Below are 21,304 nucleotides of genomic sequence, written 5' to 3' on the forward strand. Positions count from 1 at the left end.
TCCACGATCTTGGAAGCAGCCCTTGGCCCCATATGGCTCAGCAATAAAAACTGCTTTCAGTACATTAAATAAACTTGACTGGAACTAGAGTCGGGACTCAGCAGAGCACCCGGCTCTCTGCTGCTATGCACAGGGAGCACGCTTGGTGGTGGCACTGGGGTGAGGAGCTCCATGCATTTTCCCATCCCTCTTTGGGGCACACTGCAGACAGACACGGCACTGGCCACAGCTGCCCACTGCTGGCCCAGGGCTCCTGGCCCATCCACCGATGTGTCCCTGAGATAACCTCGTGACTTTTGGATGGGGAAGAAGCAGGTCACCATGCCACCAACATTCCCACCATACCCAAACGGCTGACACAGAGAGACAAGTGGGGAGGTGGCTCTGCTTGGTCCGAAATGGTGACATTGATGTGATACAAGCAAAGCAACAAGGGACGAGCTGGTCTCTTGTCTGCCTGGAGTTGTGTTGAACTGGGAGAAAGAGGGAGAGGGTGCGAGTGAACGAGCCTGTGCATGCGCAGCCGGTGCAGTGCGGGGCGGGATCTTGCCTCGTTCCCTCCCTGCCCTCAACTCTAAACATTTCTTTGTATGGGCTTCAGATCATCTGCTTTTCACAGGCGTTGGAAACTAGTGGGAAAACTGAAGCCTGATTGTGACTGGAAGCTAATGTAGTCTACATGCAGCAGACATCTAATATGGTGTTATTTATTCCCATAGATCTGTTTATTTTGTTTTCAATTTACCAAACCCTGTGACACATTCCCAAAGGTGCCTTGTTGTACAATACGTTGCACACAGTAAGATATTCAGCCTAATTCACTCTTTGTTTTGTTTCAGTTCAGCTGCATGAGGGCACAAATGCGTCTGTGTTATATCTTCTCCTGTGACTGATGTTGCAGACTATTGCCATAGGGTTTTGTGAAATGGGATCTTAGTTAATCTAGGGCATTGTCTTTGTAGTGCTAAATTCTTATTTGCAAACATAATGTTCTGGCATCAATGCAACAGGGGAACATTAGTGTTCTTTTTTTTTTTTTTTTTTTTTTTTTAGTTTAGAAGAGACTGTATGTACGTGTTTTTAATAAACTTCTATTCTGAGGCTTTTTTCTGCCTATTCTGCATTTGATCTGAGACATTTATAACACATTGCATCATGTCACATTGATGTCTTTAGCCAGTCAAGCCAAATATTCATAAATCCCATGTGCCCAAATAGAAAATGTACGATGCTGAGAAAAGTACCTGATATTTTTTAAAGCATCCACAAGAAGGCAATTCTAGCCTTTAAGCATACATGACACACATGCACATGCCCACTCACAGAAAAGACTCTGAAAAAGTGCTCTGTTCATAGCTTTTTCCACAGCCTGGAAGGATGGTATCGCTTATAAACCAATGGCTTTTCTTTGCACTTTGTTGAAAGCTCCCATGTTTTCATTTTTCTTTTATTTCAGGAACGTATTGTTATTCAGTGTGCTGGGGTCCTGGTCTGAGGAAATGCTGCAGAATCAGGAATTCCAAATTGGATGCTATTACACAACTGTGCTGCAGATAAAATTTGATGTAAACAGGATCTGGAAGAGATTTGATGAGACTGTGAAAAAATGAAGATGGGATACAGATTCATTAATAAAACAGCCTGTGGCTAGTGAACATAAAGCCTGATTGATCACAATTACTGCAGTTCATAACAGGAAAACCAGACGTTGGAGGACATACACAAGGAAAAGTCAGTCTGACATCAGAACCGAGCCTCATATATTTATTGGGTGGCAGCTACAGAAAGCCAGCCCTTGTTGTGATGGGTATGTTTCCGTAACGGCATTTAAAGCGGTTTAATTTTCACTTCAGCAAGCTTTCAGAACTGTTATCTGAAGGGCTTTCTTAGAAACCTGCTTGGATAAAGAAAGCAGATCTCCCGCGTGTGCTTCCCAATGTGCACGCGTTCGTTTCTGGCGGAGCCGAACTGGGCGCTTCGCTGGGAATGAACACCCCGCGCGCTCCTCACACGCAGACACTGCCGCACCACCGGCTCTTACTGCGGCGAGCTCTGCTCATCCCCTCGGAAGGGCAGCTGAGAAAGGCCCTGCGAGCTGCCACTTGCCCGACGGGCCAGCTCCTGGCTGCGCGGCTGGGTGCGTGCATCAGGTTCGCAGCCACAGCTGAGAGGTCAGCGAGGGATTTCCTTGCAGGAGCACTCAAAGCCTGGCTCTCCCCTTTGCGCAAGCTCCTAGATGTAGATGCCTGGCGGAGACACACCCATGCAGTATCGTCGCTTGTATGTTTAATATCCATATGAGCTCCACACTTCATATGCAGAAATGAAAATTTGTTGTTACAGAAAACCCCAAAGCCAGCAGGAACAGCCAGGGGGCACAGCTGGGAGATGTGGCACAGCTGGGAGAACAAAGAGATGCTCTCCCCTGCCCAGTGCGCACACCAGCCCCCGCTATCTGGTTTGCAGGAACGCTGAGCACACTCACGGTGAGAGACACCCAAGGTCACGATGGAGCATTACGAGTGTGGTGTGATGCCAGGTACTCGGAGGTTTGGATAGATGATGTCTGTTAGCTCAGATGAGGTTCCCAGAATTGTCGCTCTGTAGTCTGTAGCTCTCTCTGAAAGAGGAAAAACATTTCCTCATGATACCTTAGTGGGGATAAAGGAGGAAGAAGCCACGAAGGGCTGGGAAGCACCCAGATACCAGAGTGATGAGTACCAGAAGAAATGTCCATAGGAGATGAATCATCCTGCTTCCGGAGCAGGCTTTCAGTGAATGGCATGCAATAAAGTAGGCAGAGGGCCACCCATTAAGCCATGAAGACAAACTATTGGAAAGCTGTGCACTGAGTGAGCCCTTGCACACCACCTGTGGCGTGGCAGAGTGCGGGAGAGGAGGCTTGTGTGTCTGCTGAGGAAGCAGGAGCTCAGCGCTGGCTCCAGAAAAATGCTCCTGGAAACTCCCGCTTCCATTTACTCTAAATATCAGCAGTAACTGCTGTCCCTAAGTTTTATCATCATGGCTCCCATATGGATTTAAGGCAGCAATCTGAGCAGAAACACCCCAGACAGTGCCTAGGTGCTCCAAGCCAAGGCATACCAGCCATCCTGGTGTTTTGGAGGCACCCCTCTAGGCTTCCCTTCTCCTGCCATCCCCATCAGCTGCTGCCAGCCGCTGGTGCCACTGCCTTCTGTTCAATGTGCCACAGCAGCCTCAGCCCCTCCGCTGCCCTGGCAGGGGCGGGCGGTGGGCTTGGGACATACATGGCTCTATCTGGGTCCCCAGGCTTCTCATTGCTCTGACTCCCTCCTAATGTTCAAATAAAGCAGAATTAAAAACAGCTGAATGATCTTCATTTCAAATTCATGGGCAAGGCTTACATATTGGAACAAAAGAAAGAAAAAGAAAGAGCAAGGCCAAAAGGATGGCCAGATGTCCCTAGCAAGGGAAAAATCCTCCTGGAGCTGGGCATCTGTATTTCACAGCTACCAAACACCAGCAGTCACCACCATATGCTAAGCAGGAAACACAAACCTGTTCCATACCCCCAGTGACAGAGGAACACATTGGCAGATTGGAGAAGCTTAGCAGGATTTGGGGGAAGGTCCTAAAACTCTCTCAGTATAAGACGTGCTTGCAAAGACCGCGTTTGCAACAGAAACCAGTCCTTTCTTTGCCCTGGTGCTCCTCTGTGCTACCTGGGTGAGATGTGTCTTCTCTGCGGGTATCCTTCCCTTGTGGGAATTCGGAGGTATCAGAAGCCCTTTCCTGACCTGGGGATCACCTGCAGCCCTACACTCGGCCAGATCTTCAAAGCAGCTGCTGTGCCCTGATGGCACGGCAGAGCCAGGTGAATACGGCCACACCATTGCCCGTCTCTGCCCTGGGTGCTGCTGGGGAAGGAGCGGGGCTGCATTTGGCTTGCGGATCTTTGCACCAGGTAACAGCACAGCAGGGGATTTGCACGAGCTCTCCACGTGAAACTCAATGACTAGTAGTGGAGATGCCAGGATGCCGCCCCAAGCCCACACCTCCCTGTTTGTTGGTTTCCCAGAGTGCTTGAACAGATGCAAAGTGCCCTCATGCAGTTGTGTTCTTCTTTCTTTTCCCTACTCGAAGCGACCCCCTAATTCCTGCTTGCAAAACAGGGTTACTGTTTCCTGAAAGCCAGTTCTGCCCCCAGTGCTGGGGACTGAAAAATCTGGGTAAAGAGACACAAAACAGCCATCACCTTTTCATGCTCTAATCTAAGGAGAAAAAAAAAAAAAAAAAAAGTCAACAAGGCTATAAAACAAACATTTCAAAGGACAAAACACTCCAAAATAAAGCCAGAACATGTATTTTAGGAGGCCAGAGTTGTTGGACTGGAAAAGCCAAAGACAGGACGAGTTGCTTTATGTAAGTAAAATCAAGTCGGTCCCTAAGAAACTGCTCTTGGCCAGCAGCAGCTCCCACTGCAAGGCCTCGGCCAAGACTGCGGGAACGGCCTTTGGCCTTAAACACACTGCTCCACACACACGGAAGTCGGAAGCTGGTTTATTCTGAATCCTTCTGGGGATTTTTCATGATTCAGTCCAGAAGGGACAGGTGGGGAGGGGAGAGGTTTGGTGAAAGCAACCACGCGCACTCCTTGCTGTGTTTTAACTTGCACGGCCTGGCGCCACAGCCCAGCCCCTCCGGGCACGGCGGTCACCGAGGGAAGGACCAGGCCATCCGATCGCCGTAAGTTCATGTGCTCCTGGCTGCTGGAGCGGGGCTCAGGCTGTGTCCTCTGCCCGCAGCCTTCCTCCTCCACGTCAGGTCTTCCCCATCAACCGTTTGCCTGATGGGGTGCACAACACTTCTTCAAAAGGCCTTTTACATTGTCACAAAGCCTCTTCATGGCATTAATAACACATTATTTTATTTATATTTAAAACCCAGTTAGTTCAAAGAGTCTGAACTGAGGCATCTTTAACCTAACCTGCTTTGCATGGCGGGCAGCAGCACTCCTCGCCGTCCTTGTGGGATCTACACAGAGGACACCTGCTTTTCATGAGGATCATATGGTCTTCTCATGGGAGAGCTGGCTGCTGGCCATCTTGTGTGACCACCCTCTAGCCCAGGGAAATTTTGAGTGCTTTCATTTTTCCTTGTGGTCCTCACAGCAGCTACTCTATTATCTCATCATCTCCTTTCCCTTCCTGTTTTCTCTGCTCCTTGTTTCTCAGCCCTTGTGTGCACGACTTTGTTATGTCTGAGCAGCCATTGCTTTCGGTTCCACTTCTATTTCTGCTCTCAGAAACTCCTCACAAAGCTCAGTTCTAGCAGACTAAGAATCAAAGGCTCTGCCTCCTACGCTTGGTGTTGCTCATACTTGTCTGACCAGATGTCCCCTGGTGACACTTCACTTACCCAACCAGACTTCCCAAGGAGCTGTAGGGCTTCCAAAATCTTCCTGTTGACCATTTAATGGGTCTTGAAGCCCACGGCTACTTGAGTAACAAGGGATGCGACCCACTGGAGATAACAAATCCATCACTTGTTCTTCTGCTCCTTGCATATCAAGGTGGATCACTCCTAAGCATGACAAACTGTTGACATGAGCCTGTGGGCAGGACCTCCTGGAAGCTGAACCACCGCTTGGTAAAGCTGCAGTAGGGAATGAGGATTCAGGACAGTACCAGCAATCAGAGGCTGGGGGAGTATGGAAGGAAAACCACTCTGGCATTAAGCTATTGTTCCCCAGCAGCCTGCTAGTCTTACTAATCCCAAACTCCCAGAACACCATGGTGCTCAGTTAATTATGACCTTCCAGGCAGGGCTACATGTTACAACTGATCATTCAAAATAGCCTTGATAAATGTTTCTGCCAGAGGACAAGAATATATTTTAAACACGGTCAGGCGTCCAATTATGTAGTAGGACATACTTCCATCTTCTGAACTAGTTGTTCATCATACTTCGATTGTACGATACATGCTGGATCAACCTGCCTGCCATGGATCTTCCCCCTTCCACCACTACTCCCAAACCCTTATTTAAGATTATCCTACTACAAAAACGGCAAAGCTACTTTTGTATGAACGGAGTTGTTAGAAGCTACTGGCTAATGTTCTTCCAAGTCAAAAATTATCTTCCGATGATGGTGAGAATCCCATTAAATGCTACCATTTTGAAAAAGAAAAGTTTTAAATAGTCACTGTGTTCCAATTTTATTTATTTATTGATGGTTGACGAGAAGTCTGCCTTGCTTTGCTGGGCATATTAAATATCTTTACATGTAAATAGCTGAAAACAAGTAGCCCTTTAAAGAAGTACCTAATATGCACAGCCATGGAAGAAATTAGTTAGTCCCTGGCCGAGGGGACTATTAGCTATTTCTATTAGCTTTATCTAACACACATAAAAGACCTTGTGTTGCCGTCCCTGTCACACACAAGCCGGATTCCACAGTGACTGTATTTGGTCTTGCATGCCTATTCTCTACATAGTTTTACTTGCCATTCGCACAAAAGATAAACAGACACACATGTGCTTATATATTTTGAAGAGCATATTTCCTCATACTCTACAAGAGATTTCTTTCAGTACCCTTTTATCATTTGAAATTGTGCCCTTGGAAGTTTTAGCAATATTTGTTTCAAATAAGTTTATTTTTGTATGATTGATTGAAATCTCAAGCTGCAATTAAGAAAATTGCAGCAAGAACCATTAAAGGGATAGCGTCATTTTCTCCCCTTTCCACTAAAATGTCAGGTTTCAATGTCACCGCCAGATAACCCAATCGCGTGCTTGTACACCGTTCACCCGGGCTGGAGTAAGCGTAAAACCGTCTGGAGAACTAATTACAAATGACTAAAAATAATGACACGCGGCAGAAGGAAAATGAAAGGCCCCAGTCCTTATTACTTAACCGCTGAGGTGTGTGTGCGCGGTAACGCAGGCTATTGTGGAGCAGTCTGTTTAGTAAATACACAAACATCCATCCCCACTTGTAGATTAGCCCCGGTCCCTCCCCCATCTCCCTCTGTCTCTCTGCCCTTTCTTTCTCTCCAATTATAAACCAGCACCAGGTTTTCTCATCAGCCATCTCCATGTCTCCAAATGGCTTTTCAGTGTCAGGCCTATCAGGAAATTAACTCATCATGCAGTGACAGCTGCTAATTTTTTCCCCTTACATGTCAGATGGATCGCCTGCTGAAGCTAATAATGAATCACCAATCCCTGATTAGAAGGTGCTTCCGAAACATATAACTGCCATCTGAGCTAACTTTTTTCTTCATATAAAATGATATCACCCTAGAGGAGTAGAAAACGAATTGTATTCTTCAACAAGATGGAACAGGGGTAGGCTGTTTAAGTAGGCCGTGTGCTATCTTAAATTATGGGCTAATATTGCACAGTAAAATAAGTGAAAACTCCCAGCTCTTTTTTATTTTGCCAAATGAATGACCTTTTTTTTTTTTTTTCCCTGTTACTTAATGCTTCCACCAGAACCAACTTTGCTTCAAATTTCAGGAGTGGCTTTTGTCTTCATCCCCCTCTCTTTTTTTATTCTGTTTACAGTGTTTGTGCTCAGGAAGTCTACTAAGCAGGCGAGGGTGGAAAAAAGCACCATAAGTTGCTTACCAAGGCACACGTCTGCCCAATACAAGCTCCTTGCACTGCTCCGCCTGTAGCTCAAATCCCATCCATCAAGCCCTGTGATTTTCTGGAGGGGACCAACCTGCATTTTAAGCTCAGCTTTGGCTCAGGGATGGCCTAAGGCACAGCTTCAGCAGGCAGACACTCCTACAGAGATTACACAAGCTGAACCCGCTGCCCACAAAGATCACAAATATATTTCTTCCAGGACCTCACAGCTAACATCTCTGGTATTAAAGCCGCATTTATAAATGACAGCAGCGCTTGCAGCACTATGCACAATTCACATGTGCATACCTTAGCACATCAGCTATTGGCTCTGGCTCCTCCAACTTCCATAGCAAAGTGCAGCTGGTAGTCAGGCAGAATGGTATGTAGCTGTGGGCACTTTGGGCTTTGTTGTTGGGTGTTTTTTTGTTTGTTTGTTTGTTTTTTATAGGAAATATTTCTCTAAATATCGTTTCCAGCTATCTCTTATCTCCCATTTCTCCCAAAAGATGAAGCTTGAATTCAGGGGCCAGGAGACACTGCCTCAGGAGGTGTATATCTGATTCCTAAGAAACAGAGGGTGAAATTGCTTGCCAGAAACAGCTCTTTTTTTTCCCCTCTGGTTTTGTTTTGTTTTGTTTTTCCACTGTTTTGTTGTTCTTGTTCAGTTTTGGTGGATTTATTTATTTTTTCCTGCGTACTACTTTAACGCTCCCTAAATACTTACATTTTTACCTGTTTGGCATTGTATGCTCCAACTTCAGTAATGCTTAATCAAAATGGACAGCAAAGAGGAGATTAAAGCCAATGGTTCTGGCAGTCAGAACATCGGGAGGCAAACAAATGGCACAGGAAAGCTGCACTTTGAGCAGTTGCTTCCATTACAGTGTAACTCTTGATTTTTTTTTCCTGGAGACAGAGTCAGCTGAAGCCGTTCAAACACCAAAATACGCTTTGAGGAACTGAAAGGCTGCCTGGGCCGCACGCCTTCCTGGATGCACCACACGAGTCCTGCTGCGCTCTGAAGGTGGGAGCTACCTGCAGCAAAGGCCTCCTGCGGCCCATCAGCCTGCTCCCCGACTCCGGCACCGCGCATGGACCATCCTGGTGGCCCAGGTCCTCTTCAGGTGCTGCTCCTGAAGCATCCACCTCCCTCTGCTGCCTCCTTCCCAGGGCAGAGGGCAGGACAGAGGCTGGCAGGCCCACGGAGCGCTCCTGCTGATCTCCTCCTGGCTTACGGTGAGGTGCCAGGAGCGTGGGCACAGAAGGGGGACGCGCGCCGGAGACGAGTTTCCTCAGCCTCGGGATAGATCTGCTGTAACCTCGGCTCCGGGCGCGTCACAGACAGCATTTCAGCATGGGGTTGAGACGGCGCGTGGAGTCCTTAAGCAGCCTGTCTGCACAGGAATGAATGTCATCCTTGATTTCTAATGTTACATTTGTAGGGCACTAATAAGTTAACTTCAAAGTGCACATTAAAAAGAAGAAGGAGGGAAGGAAAAAAAAAAAAAAAGCACTAGAAAGAAATTAGCTCTCCTGATCAGGCTGCACTCGGAGAGAAGTATCGTTAACCTGAGCTTCCAGGTAATTACAGCACACGGCAGGTTAGTGAATCCTTCCAGTACTCCCAAGCACAGGAACACCTACCACAGTTTTTTTTTATGCAAAGGTCTGCTCTTTTCATTGTGCATACAATGTGATTGCTGGTTTGACACTGCAGGCTACACTGGTTTTATGAAGGATTAAATGCCACCTGAGACATATTTATCCTAAATAAATCACAAATGGTAAACTGCAGCATGTCAGTGTCAACACCCTGTACTGCAGCAGAAAGGTTAGCCATACAGGACTAAGCACAGCAAAGAATTAGCATCCAAGCTGCAAGACCACAGGGCTACAGTTAACAGGAGGAATGATCAAGAAGAAATATTTCCACTGAAAAACATTCAGTTTTTTGAACATCTGTGAGAGTCTTGCAGAGGGCCATCATTTTGTAAAGGTCACCTTTTTCCTGATAACAAACGGGAGTTGATCCTGTCACTGTTTGCTGAAGACAGTATTTAAGAGTAAGTGAACAGCCTGTCACTTTTAAGAAAGATGAGCAAGTCAAACTCGGCTAATTATGAATCTCCATGTCTAACTTGAAATTTACTTTTTTGGGGGTCTGACAAAGACATAACCTTAATTCCTGGAAAATAATAAAATTAAAAAAAAAAAAAAGAGAGGAGAGAGAGAGAGAGAGATGAAAAGACAGCAGGCTCTTATAGCCCCAGAATGAAGCACCTTTTCTAAGTAGCTCTATCAGAAAATACATTTTTAAACAGTTCCTTCAAGAAGGAACTATTGTTTTGCCTCACCCCAACTTTCTCACAGTTGATAATTTTAAGATATTAAACATGATAGGAAACCCAGTTATCTCTAGAGTCAGCACGGCTTATACCCTAAACACTTACACAATTATATTAAGCATGCATGAGGCACACTTCAGAAATTAGATTCTTTTATCTTTATCTAGCTAGCTAGCTTGAGAAAGGAAAAGAGAAAATGCACAGACATAACAGATAGCATTTGTTTGCTCCTGCTGAATGCCAGTTCTGTTTATTGCTTAATATTAAAAATCATGATGCTTCATTTTAATGCTAACATTTTATTTGAAAGACAAAAACAAACAAACAAAAAAACCTTGCCAGTTTATACTTTACATTTTTTTTAAAAGAAACAAAAGCAGTTGTATTGTGAAACAAATCTCTTCAACATGAACTTGCATCGGACAATTGCAGTATATCCACAACTAAATAATTGACATTCTGGACTAAGCAAGAAATACAAGGTCACCTTTTTTTTTTTTTTACTTGTTAATGTCAATGTCAGAATTTTCTTCAAAAAACCCCCATAACATTTCAAAAGTCTCTCACAAAATGAACTGCAAAATGGTATTTATATGAAGCACTATTTATAAGAAAAGCAAAACACTGACAGTGAGAATATTTTTTTTTTTTTAAAAAAAAAGCACATTTCATATGTAGGACTCTCATCTAAATTTAAGTGGAAGATACAGGCATCAAGTTATTTTTTCTGAATGTGTATAATCAAGAATTTTCTGAAATGTAGCAACTCTTCCCTAGGAAAAGTCTTATGCAATACCATGAAAGACTAAGCTACTATTAAAAAATTTGATTCCAGATGGAGAAAACACTTAATTTGATGACATATGTTTCACCACAGATATTTTAAAGTAAGATTCTAGAAAGCAAAATGTCACCTGTTCTTCTTTAAAATAAAGAAGGGCACCAATTACAGTATCTAAGCTTACCTGATCACCTTGTCATTGTAATGATGCACTTTTTGTAATTTTTTGCTTATTTATCTGTTTATAAAATATACATGTAAGTGAAAGTATTTTACTCTTGTGATTATGATAGACAAAAAAGAAGGCAGGGATTTACCCTGAGATAAAACAACAGTTGAAAAAAAATAAACCAGTGAACAGAACAATACCTACAGGAGAGGAGGGGGATATTTTTATCCTCTTTTGTGTCCTAACGCATTTGCTTTAAAATAATCCCCTATAATAATTCTCAGAGCTATTGTAACAAGATTGTACTATCCTTTTCAGTGAACTCCTCCTAGTAGCTGACCTTCACCTCCCACAGGGTGCATATTTGTTACCTGCCTATGAGGATATTGTATTGAGAAGGTTTTACAGAAGTTGTTCCAGGAATACAGCGCCTCCATGGATCTGATCACCTGCATCAAGCCTATGAGATAAAGCTCTTCATGCTTCTTGTACTTCGTTTTCATCTCCCTGGCCCTGAACTACTTGTGAGCCACCCTCCGTATAAATGACCATGCTTGTTAACTGTTCTCCTGCTCTATCAGGGGATGCAGCTTTTGCTTCTATAGCAGTACCAGCCTGCAAAATCTCTTGAGACCCAGCTGTCTCTATCACAGCGTGCGAGTACACACCAGGTTCATCCTGCATGTCTGGTGGCAATTCTGTGACAATGTAGTGGGTTGCACCTTCCGAGAAGTCACCATCAGAACCCTGAACCATGGCTTGAGCTATTTCTTCAGTGACGATAATCTGTGATATTTCCCCATCTGAATCGACTAAATCCATGTGTTCACTCTGGACACTGAGCGCATGGCTACCGGCTTCCTGCATAATTATCTGAGAGCCTTCTCCAGCTACCATATGCACAGTCCCCTCCTCATTTACAATGACCTGAGTGACACCTTCTTTCATCAGCTGGTCGGCCGCAGCCGTATCACATACAGCAAAATGTAATACTCCTTGGACCATTTTCTTGAAGGCAGCCTGAGCTCTCTCCTGAGATGCAATTATAGCCGATGGCTGCATGACCTGCGTCACTACTTCCATAGGTTCGGTATCTTCCTGAGTCTCCTGAACTTCATGGAACATTTGTATTTCTTGTCCCCCTGCATCACTGGGGACACTGGGCGCCTCTGGGTTTGGCATTTGCAAGAAATCTTTGTGACTAGACCTGCTTCTGTCAAGGAGTCCAGATTTGGTTTCCACTTCGCCCAGCTCCGTTACAGCACAAAGCAAGGCATCTAACGCTGACGAGGAGTCTTGGGGATGGACTGTAGCTTCAGAAGCATCTAAAACTTCTTGTTGCATTATCTGCTGCAGTACAGCACTACTGGAGTCAGGAACTGCATCTATAGGAACAGCCTCCTCCATCTCGGCTCCTGTTACAGCACCTTCAACCACCACCACCTGCGTGGCACCATCTGCTAGCTGCTCGGTAAGTATCTGCCCTGGAACCACACTACTCACGTGCGAGCCGTTTTGATTTGTAGCTATGACTTGCCCATCCTCTGTAATATGGACGACCCTGGCCATCTGACCAGCCATTGCTAGAGTCTGAAGGGTAGCTGCTGCCGTTTCTTCCGCAGAGACATCAATTGCAAAGTCGCCGTCGTATCCTTGAATAATAATAACTTGCTGAACTTGTTCAGGCGACTGTGGCTGCCTTCTGCTGCCCCGAAAGGCCTTCTCTTTAGCTGGAGAAACCTCTCCCAGTGCTGCTGCAGTAAAAGGACTCGCAGTTTCCACAAAGGTTGCTCCCTGCCCCTTCAGCCGGCACTCATAGGACTTGGATACAATGCCTGCAAGACAAAATATGCTGTGAACACGGTATCATGGAAAATATCGGTTCATTACTTTAACAAATTGTAGCTTAAATGGAAGAAAATTCGTTGACAATTTTTAGATTTCACTGGCAGAAAACACAGATAAAATGAGCAAGCGAACAAAAACAATTTGCATGTTTTCCAAATAACATATTTACAGGTTGAAGTAATTGCTGAGTTTAACAATGCTGCAGCCTATTAACAATTTAAATGTGTTTTTTTAAAATATGCTGTACAAAAAAGCCCAGATAAATACAGTATACAGTTAAAAGCCATTAACACATCTTTTATAGAAAATCCTATTGGTGATACTTGGGTACTTTGGCAACGAATTTTAGGATCGTATGTTACGTTAAACATATCTGGGTGTGAAAAACTGTGGCTGATCTTCTTAATACCCTGCTTTTGTTGGCGAGGTAATTGCCAAGCTGTCAGCTTGATGCCGTTGTCTTCCCCTTTATTTTCCACCCAGCATCTTCTCCAGCACACCTTACTGGCTCGGTTCACTAGCCTAGTTACCTGGAGAAAACGCTCGGCAGTCCTCTCACCCTACGCAGGATATTTTATGCAACTATCACCCAGAGAAACCTCAATTACACTTCTTAATTACTTCTACGTGAAATCAATTAATAGATAAAAATGCCTTTACCTCCACGTTGCAACTGCTTATTTTGCCACTCAGTCTGCTTTTGGGTCAGCGAAAGCTTCCTCCTCCATTCTCAACACTAGCAGTGACGCTTCAGCAAAGCAAACGATGCCCAAGGCCACACAAAGCCAAGCCCATCGCCCTCAAAACACGGCCTCGGGGTTACCCTGCTGCCCTTCTTGCCTTCCAGGAGTTTAGGCAGACATGACTGACTGCACCCTGTGAGCAGCCCCGTGGCAGAACAGCTCAGCACTTGCTGTCCCCTTGTCATGGTGCCATCCCCAAGCCCCACTGCAGCCCCTGCAGGCCCACAACCGGCGCACACAGGTAAGAAAGCGGGACCCAGACACTGAGATCAGGGCGAGGGTTTGGTGCCAGGTGGGCCTTGGGAAGGCTGATGAGGCCCCTGATGCTGAGGCTGTCCACACCCACGCTGTAACTGTCAGGCCCCGATCCCACAGAGAACTACACTGGGCTCTAAGAACCACAGACTCCTCTGCTTGAAGGTAAGTTCACACTTACGAGACGTGCTACACTGAGACTGAGCACTTGGCATCTTGCAGCCTCTAGCAAGTTGATATGCTAAGGTGAGTATCAAGCTAATGTTCCAAGGTAACACCAGTGCCTAAAAGACTGGGCTCTTGCTGGCATCTATCTATCCATCTATCTGTTATTTTTTCTATTACAAAGCTTCTGGTGGAGAACTGTGCTATGAAGCACAGGTAATCGTGTTAAGCTGAAAGGCTGCAAATCACTTTCAGAAGTCTCAGCTGACGTTACACAACTTTCTCCATCTTAGTTTGCGAGGCAGGTTATCTTTGGAAAAGAAAATTAACAATTTAAACCATTAGAGTGTTTCCAAGTGATGCTGCGTGATGTATCTGGCACATACAATTGAAGTACATTTTGTCAGGCGTAAGCTGTGAGGAGGCTTACTGTGGTACGACTGGTTCTTATCCCCACTTTTCCTCTTCTCTCTGTAGGCACTGACATTCACGAGACCCCCCAAAGAGCAGAAAAATAGGAAGGGGAAATCAACATAAAATGACAATTATCTTAGCTCCTCCACATTTTATAATAGAGTAGAAGTAATTAATTCTCTCAGGAATCTTGCTTTGTTGACATGATAAAAGAGGAGCCTGGCAGTGATGTGGCACAAAATCAAAATAACTCTACAAATCACGCATTTTCCACAGGATTTCAAAATCAAAATAACTCCGCGATCATAATTTTCACATGCGTGCATCAAAATCATGACATCTTTCCCCTAAGATAATTATAATTTATGTACAGGACACAGCGTCGCTGCAGCGAGGAGAAGCTCCGGTCTGGGGAAGGGAAAGAAAAAGGAAATCCATCCTGTTTTCATCTCCTAAAATAATTGCTGTACCCATGAATCTGTGCTGCGCCGGCCTTTACTGTGCAATTGAACAGGAAGTCTCCTGGGTGAAGAGCTATCCAGTGAATCCCTCGCAGCGCTGATAATTATGCCATTCTGACTGCTTACTTAATCTATTTGAATCCAGAGGTGAGTTAAGCCACTTCCTGACCATTAAAGTAAACTACATGGGTAAATACTGCTGTCACTAAGGGGTGTGATGAAGCTTAACTACACCAACATCTTAACCTCAGCTCGGTGCAACCCCAGCTATTCCATCACAGTTCATAAATGCGATTGCAGGTCCATCTTTTGATTCAGCAATTTAATAACTTCGAGTGCTGTCAGTACTGCTTTGAAAAATGGCTCCTATAAAATGTAACAGCCTCAATCAGATTGTAAAAGATTCACCCACTGAAGATTCTTCCATTTCAACTATAATGAATTAATGTTGAGCTATGTAGAAGTTCAAGTGTCATTTAAACTAATGTGAATCTACTGTAACTTTAAATTTTTACTGGACTATGACCAAGAATTTACTGGGAACATCAGCTTCAATTTTAGTGATTTTTCATGGTAAATATGAATTGCAGATTTTACTGGTTTTCTTTTGTTTTACCAGCGAAAAGCCAAGTAGGGAAGATATTTAGAAAACAACATGTTTTGAGGCTTAGCTGCTATTTTGACTTTGAAACAGCACATTTCTATAATGGAGCACTGCTATCCAACACAACATTTGCAGGAATTTTTATGTATTTAAGGAACATGTCACATTATTGGACTGTATGTAGCAACAAATCATGTTGTCCTACTAAATTCAGCTTGCCTCTCACCCCCTCTTAAAAGCCGGCAAAGAGAAGGGGTAAGTGTTGGCTGACATGGCAAACATAAGCTGCAATACAAGCCCACATTAATATTAGGAAAACTGGACTTGTTGCTGATTGCATGTCACTGCAAATTAAGAAGATACACAAATAGGCATTAAAATGACAAAATATAATGATATGAGAGCTCATATTCAGACAATTTGTAAAGAGGTGTTTCATATCTAGGGGTGCAATGATCACAGAATTGGTTTCTTTCCAAGAAGTCTGTCATTTCAGCAGGACCATTATTTATCAGTTGGAGTCCTGAGCGACTGTTAGTTTTTTATTTGAAAATGTCAGGATTTTTTAGACATTAAATCCATATTCGCAGGTTATTTTAATTCTCAGAGACCACAAACTCCCAAAATAGGGCTAAAAGAAATGCTTTGATGTTTAATGTGCTTCTGGGAAACTACAAATAGGGTTTAGTACCTTTTTCCCTCTCTTTTCCTCGGTACCTGACTTCCTTTTGTGTGTCTGTTTTATTCTTTTGTTACTGTCATCATTTGTTCCCCACAGAATAAATACCTTATTCTTTTGTTAAGCGTACATTTAATTAAAACGTACAGGATTTGTGCAGTAAACTCGAATGAAACAAATAAAACAAGGGCCCCCTCTCTTGAAGGCATACGTTGTGAATGAAAAATGTCATTACAGACTAAAAAATTTTGCAGTAAACAGGGCCTACAGAGAGAAGTTTCCCCCGTAATGACATCCATAAAATACACAAATGGCACTTTTAGTACCATCCTGAATATGGCATTTTCTGTGCTCTACACACAATCTAAATGGTTTGATCATAGAGCATAATACTCCATTGGGTTTATAGAACAATCAATGTTCCATAAAATGATGTATTTATCCAATAGTAGGCTCAGCAGTTACTGGTGTATGACATTGTAGGACACTGGCTTTGTACTGTTCAGCAGCACACATGCTGGCTGTAAAACTTATCTAACACTACTTCAACAACTTCATCTCATCTGTGTCAAGTAATTTGTTGAAGCCTCAGCTTGGTTTAAAAAAACTTGTAATAAAAATTCATAGGATTTTCAAGAGAATGAAAGCTGATGACAATAGAGAGGTCACATTGTGGCGCCACGCGAGGGGTCGGGGGTCAGCTGCAGTTCTAAAACAGAAAGTAGATTTCATGCATCGTGTAGCAGATAAAGATGGCATTAAGGAGACTTGTCTCAGAAAGAAATGCGTAATGTGTTAGGAAAGTCTCTGCTAATATTATATGTAAAGCACCACTTTGCTCTTCACCAGCCGCCTCTTCAGAATTTTAAACCTTGCCCAAAAGTTGTAGCAGTGGCTGTGCACGGTGAGGCTGGGCTGAGGATATCCTTCACAAGGAGCACCTTTAGGACAAAGCACTAAGCCATAGATGAAATAATCTGTTAGGATGACGGAAATGATCTGTATTTACACAGCACGCTTAAAACAGCTATTTTGCCTTTCCTGCAAAAGTTCCAGGTGACCTGATTTATAGCACCCTATTTGGCAACAGTTCATTTTTCATACTTTGGTGATTAGGCACATTATTTACTGATACATACAAATATTTGGTATCTATTAAAATGCAATGAATATTAAATAATGTGAATGCAAAGAAACATCTTTTCTTTCAACTAAATGCAACCTTCCTACAAGATATCGAAAATTCAACTTACATTGGCTATCACTTGAATGAGCAACTGATGTCTTTATTTCAAAAGTTATTGTCTATTTGTCTATGTAACAATAAAATATTTTGACTGGTATGGTAAAAGCCCACCACCCAAGTTCATAAAGGAATAATTTAGGCCCTGATCCAGCTCCAAATTTCTGCATTTTTTCTTTCATTCATTCATTCTTTTTTTTTTCCTTTTTGTAACGATCTTTAAATAATTAAGTGCAGTCTAAGAACTGTAGCATGACTATTTTCTTGATTTTTGGAGGCCATAATAATAAACCACATTTTTCAGATCTCTTCCTTAACCATAGTAAAAGCTATTCTTTTTCTTTTCTAAGGTGTTTTTTCTAGTTTTTTTTTTTTTTTTTAAATGTACAAGCAATAGAGGGGCCAGCATTTTCAAAAACAGCTAGTTAAGCTACTAAATAAAAGAGGTTGTGAAGGCTCATTCATATCTTCTACTGAAGGAAGAAAATAGGATGGGTCAAACTGAGAAGTGAAATAAATCAGCAAGCCAAAAGGGCTCTGTCAGACTTATTATGTCCACAAAGGCAGCATATATTTGTAAAGCAGTACAAATAGATATACCTATAGGGAACTTAACCAGCTCCCTAAGAGACATAAAAAAATTCCACCACTGACAGAAGGTACGTAAATGGTAATAAGAGAGAGATACCAATGCAGTAAGGGTTTTTTCTTTTCAGTATATTTTAACTGTAAAAAGAAAATTAAATACCATAACCAATTCCAAAATACTGTGAGTAGTTCATCCTATACTTAAAAATCCAGAAATGTCATGTTTCAGGCTAAAACTCAAAACATCCTTCGCTTCTAGCTTTATCCTTTGTCCTCCATCATGTTTAGAAACTTCAAGGTCTTCTAAGAATTGCTTGTATAAAGGATGAAGCGCTAACCTTTCAGGTACCTTAAGCAAAGTGGCAGATGTCCATTTAGCTTTCTTAAAATGTAAAAGGAAATAATTTTGGATTTTTTTTCTTCTGATAACCAAACTGAAATTTTCTGCTTGTTATTTTGACATTGCATACCTTACAGGACTATGTCAACAGCAACAACAGAGAAGCAAAACAAGAAACAGCCACCAAAATAAATAGCTGGGCCATTCAGTTACGGTGTTTAGGTTTGGTTTGCTTTGGTTTGGTTTGGTTTCCTTCCAATGTCCAATTAACCTTTGGGAAAAGGCCTTCTCTGTGAAAAATTTCAGCTTCTCTTTTCTTGCGCTTAAGGTCAAAAATGAACTCCATAAAGCCTAGCGTTACAGAAGCTACGCAAATAAAAAATGTATGTACTGAAACTGCCACTGACCACGGTAAACAGGTAAGGTGTTAATGCATAGATTTTACAACTGCCCAATGCGCACAGTGCCAGACTTTCTTGTAGACTACCTTTCCTCTTTACACACTTGCCACCATACAGGCTTTATCTTCTCAAGTCCTGCCTGGGAGCAAAAGCCTCACTGAGGCATATACAGCAATTACCAGTATGGACAAGTAGCATTAGGAATGTATTTGGAGTACTTTAGCTAGCTTTTCCAAAGCAATTTAGCAGCTGGAGATGAGGGTAGCCAGCCTGGACATTTCTTTGCACACCGGCTTCAAAGGCCCTCAGTTTGGGAACAACTGACATTGATGCTACATGGATGTACTTTTTCTGCTTTAACTCCTGCAGCGTAACTGCAGTGCTTTTTAGCATTTCTAAACCAGAATCCAGATTGCAAGAGAAACCGGTTGTGCTCGGTCAGACTGCAGAATTCTGTTTCCTGGGCCATCAGAGCATATAAGATCACATGAAAAATAATAGGAATGCTAATATGAGAAAATCAGAAAACAAACAAACAAACCACAAGCTCTGATCATAAGACAAATTATCGTGATTTCTGAAATGGGTCCTAACTCAGACAGTAACTATTTTGCTAAAAAAAAAAAAAAAAGCCCAAGGTACTTTTTGTCATTATTATCTCAGCAAGAGTTTCTGTTTTTCAAGAATATATACATTTAGATCCTGGTCTCATAAACATTTATTTATCAAGAGTACTGCTTACTGCCATAGTTAGCCTCAATAGTCTCAAAGGGACTAAACATGGTAGCTTGCATTATGCATTGTGTTTGCATAATCAGGCCCTTGGGATTAACAATTCTGAAATTGGCTAGCCTTTCCCAACGTTTGATGTACATACATGCACTAAAGAGAACAGACACTTGTAAGGGACACCAAAAATTAAAAAAAAAATCATGTTATGAAATGATCAAGCAGAAATTATATTCTTCTGTATACCAATCAAATCTGAGTATCGTGATTTCATTTATTTATTTATTCTGATTTATGCACCCATTCAGTAAAAAGGAGCACCTGTTCTTTGCTCAAGGGCATGTCTCAACCCATTTGAAAAGCACGGCAGCTTTTAGGCAGAATGTTTGCGAATAACTAGAACTAGTAAGTTTTCTTGGTTATTTTTGTTAGTTAAGATAACAGAAACTACCATTTGCTCTGCGATAGTCATCTCTGCATTTCATTTATAAATTCAACTACGTTACAGTGTATGTTCATATCTTTCCAGGGTAAATTACGGGAAATAACCATTTGTCTTCATTGTAGACACTTTTGTATGTATAGCAGAAAACAAACCTCTATTCAATAACTGCACAGAGGCACCATTAAAATCAAATTTACAGTAAACAGAACCTGCAGCTGGGGTAAAACACTAACTGTTAGTATTTTAATTATCAGCGAAGCTTTCGGAGGTCTAACATCTGCTCATAGCCAAATGACAGCAGCTGCTCGCGTACACTTAAAACAATGTGAATTTCTTCTATAAATATTAAAATGAATTGTATGTTGTGTGTTCATTGTAGCTATATTCCTATTAAGCTGTTTAAGTGTATAGGGCATTTTGAACTTGTTTCTTGTGGCAAATTCGTAAAGGGCTGACCTCTTCAAAAGAATGAGAGGCAAAGACAGCAAAAATTCTTGAGTCTGTAAATTGAAAATGTTTAGAGACAGTACTAGAGGTCACCCTCTGCCAAGATGTTGCTAGTAAATGCTAGCAAAACATCAGCAATAAGTTCTGATCATTGTGCACTATAGTACCTTCAAGGACAGGACTTCTCAGCAGGCAAGGTGTCAGGAGTCTATGGGATGGGTTATAACAAAAGCTAACACTCATTGAATAAGTAGAAGCAATTAATGCAGAAGAATTACCAGAAAAAAAATGTTCTATTTCAATATTCAAAGCATCGGAGGAGATGAGCGTGCTGTCTTTTATGGACTTCATCAAAATCACACCGGAATGAGCACTGATTCATATGATTAGAAGTAATAATCTGTCAGAGAGAAGGAGCTCTGCTGGGCCAATATGAGATCAGTTAATTTCGTGAACAAGGGTGAGCTTCATAACTTAACTTTGCAGCTTTTTATCTGGACACTGACATATAGCTGATATGTTCATTTTCGTCTCTCGTTTGCTGGGAATTTAGGAAAGACAACTGGAGGAGTGACATGCATCTGTTCAAATGGTAGTGGTTGGCACAGTGAGCAAGCATTACAACCAGTTTCAGAAGAAAACAAGGTAAAGAAGGTTGGGGGCTTTAACTTACACGTAAGTTCAATGGAGAAAGACCTATTTCTTTGCTTTTATAGCACCAAATGCAGTATCAGTGGCTAATAGTATTTATACATTTTTGCAATGGATCTGAAGCTAGAGAGGAGCTTTAGATGGTTGTCTGAAAGCCGTAGGTCATGCCACCCTCTGCTTTGAAAGAAAAAGATGAGGTGCTTCAGCCTCACACGTGTAACCCTAACACAGGATCAACCACAGCTGTTCCCAAACTGGTACCTGGCATAAGACAAAGCTGAATTAATTATGCAGGTGGTTGCAGAGCTTTTGCCATCTGATTTCCCACCCCAAAGGTCTGTGGCAGTGCACTGTGTCCCATTACTTCTGAGAAGGA

At 42.6% G+C, this 21,304-nt stretch overlaps 1 protein-coding gene and 1 long non-coding RNA gene across 5 annotated transcripts in view; one reads left to right on the top strand and one right to left on the bottom strand.

The window, feature by feature from the left end:
- Nucleotides 1–1,364: 1,364 nt before the first annotated feature.
- On the top strand, nt 1,365–10,612 carry LOC308190126. Its single transcript, XR_013946922.1, has 2 exons — nt 1,365–7,332; nt 7,552–10,612. It is a non-coding gene; the product is annotated as an uncharacterized lncRNA (long non-coding RNA).
- Nucleotides 10,613–11,094: 482 nt separating this feature from the next.
- ZNF407 (zinc finger protein 407) overlaps nt 11,095–21,304 on the bottom strand; it is a 336,771-nt gene continuing 326,561 nt past the window's right edge. For all 4 annotated transcript variants that reach the window (XM_080581095.1, XM_080581096.1, XM_080581097.1 and 1 more), the window contains one exon: nt 11,095–12,750. In XM_080581095.1, coding sequence (XP_080437221.1) covers nt 11,393–12,750 — 1,358 coding nt within the window. In that variant the 3' untranslated portion in view covers nt 11,095–11,392. The remainder of the gene's footprint in view (nt 12,751–21,304) is intronic.

The sequence above is a fragment of the Anser brachyrhynchus genome (assembly GCF_964034855.1).
Source record: "Anser brachyrhynchus genome assembly, chromosome: 2".
In the NCBI taxonomy this organism is placed as follows: domain Eukaryota; kingdom Metazoa; phylum Chordata; class Aves; order Anseriformes; family Anatidae; genus Anser; species Anser brachyrhynchus.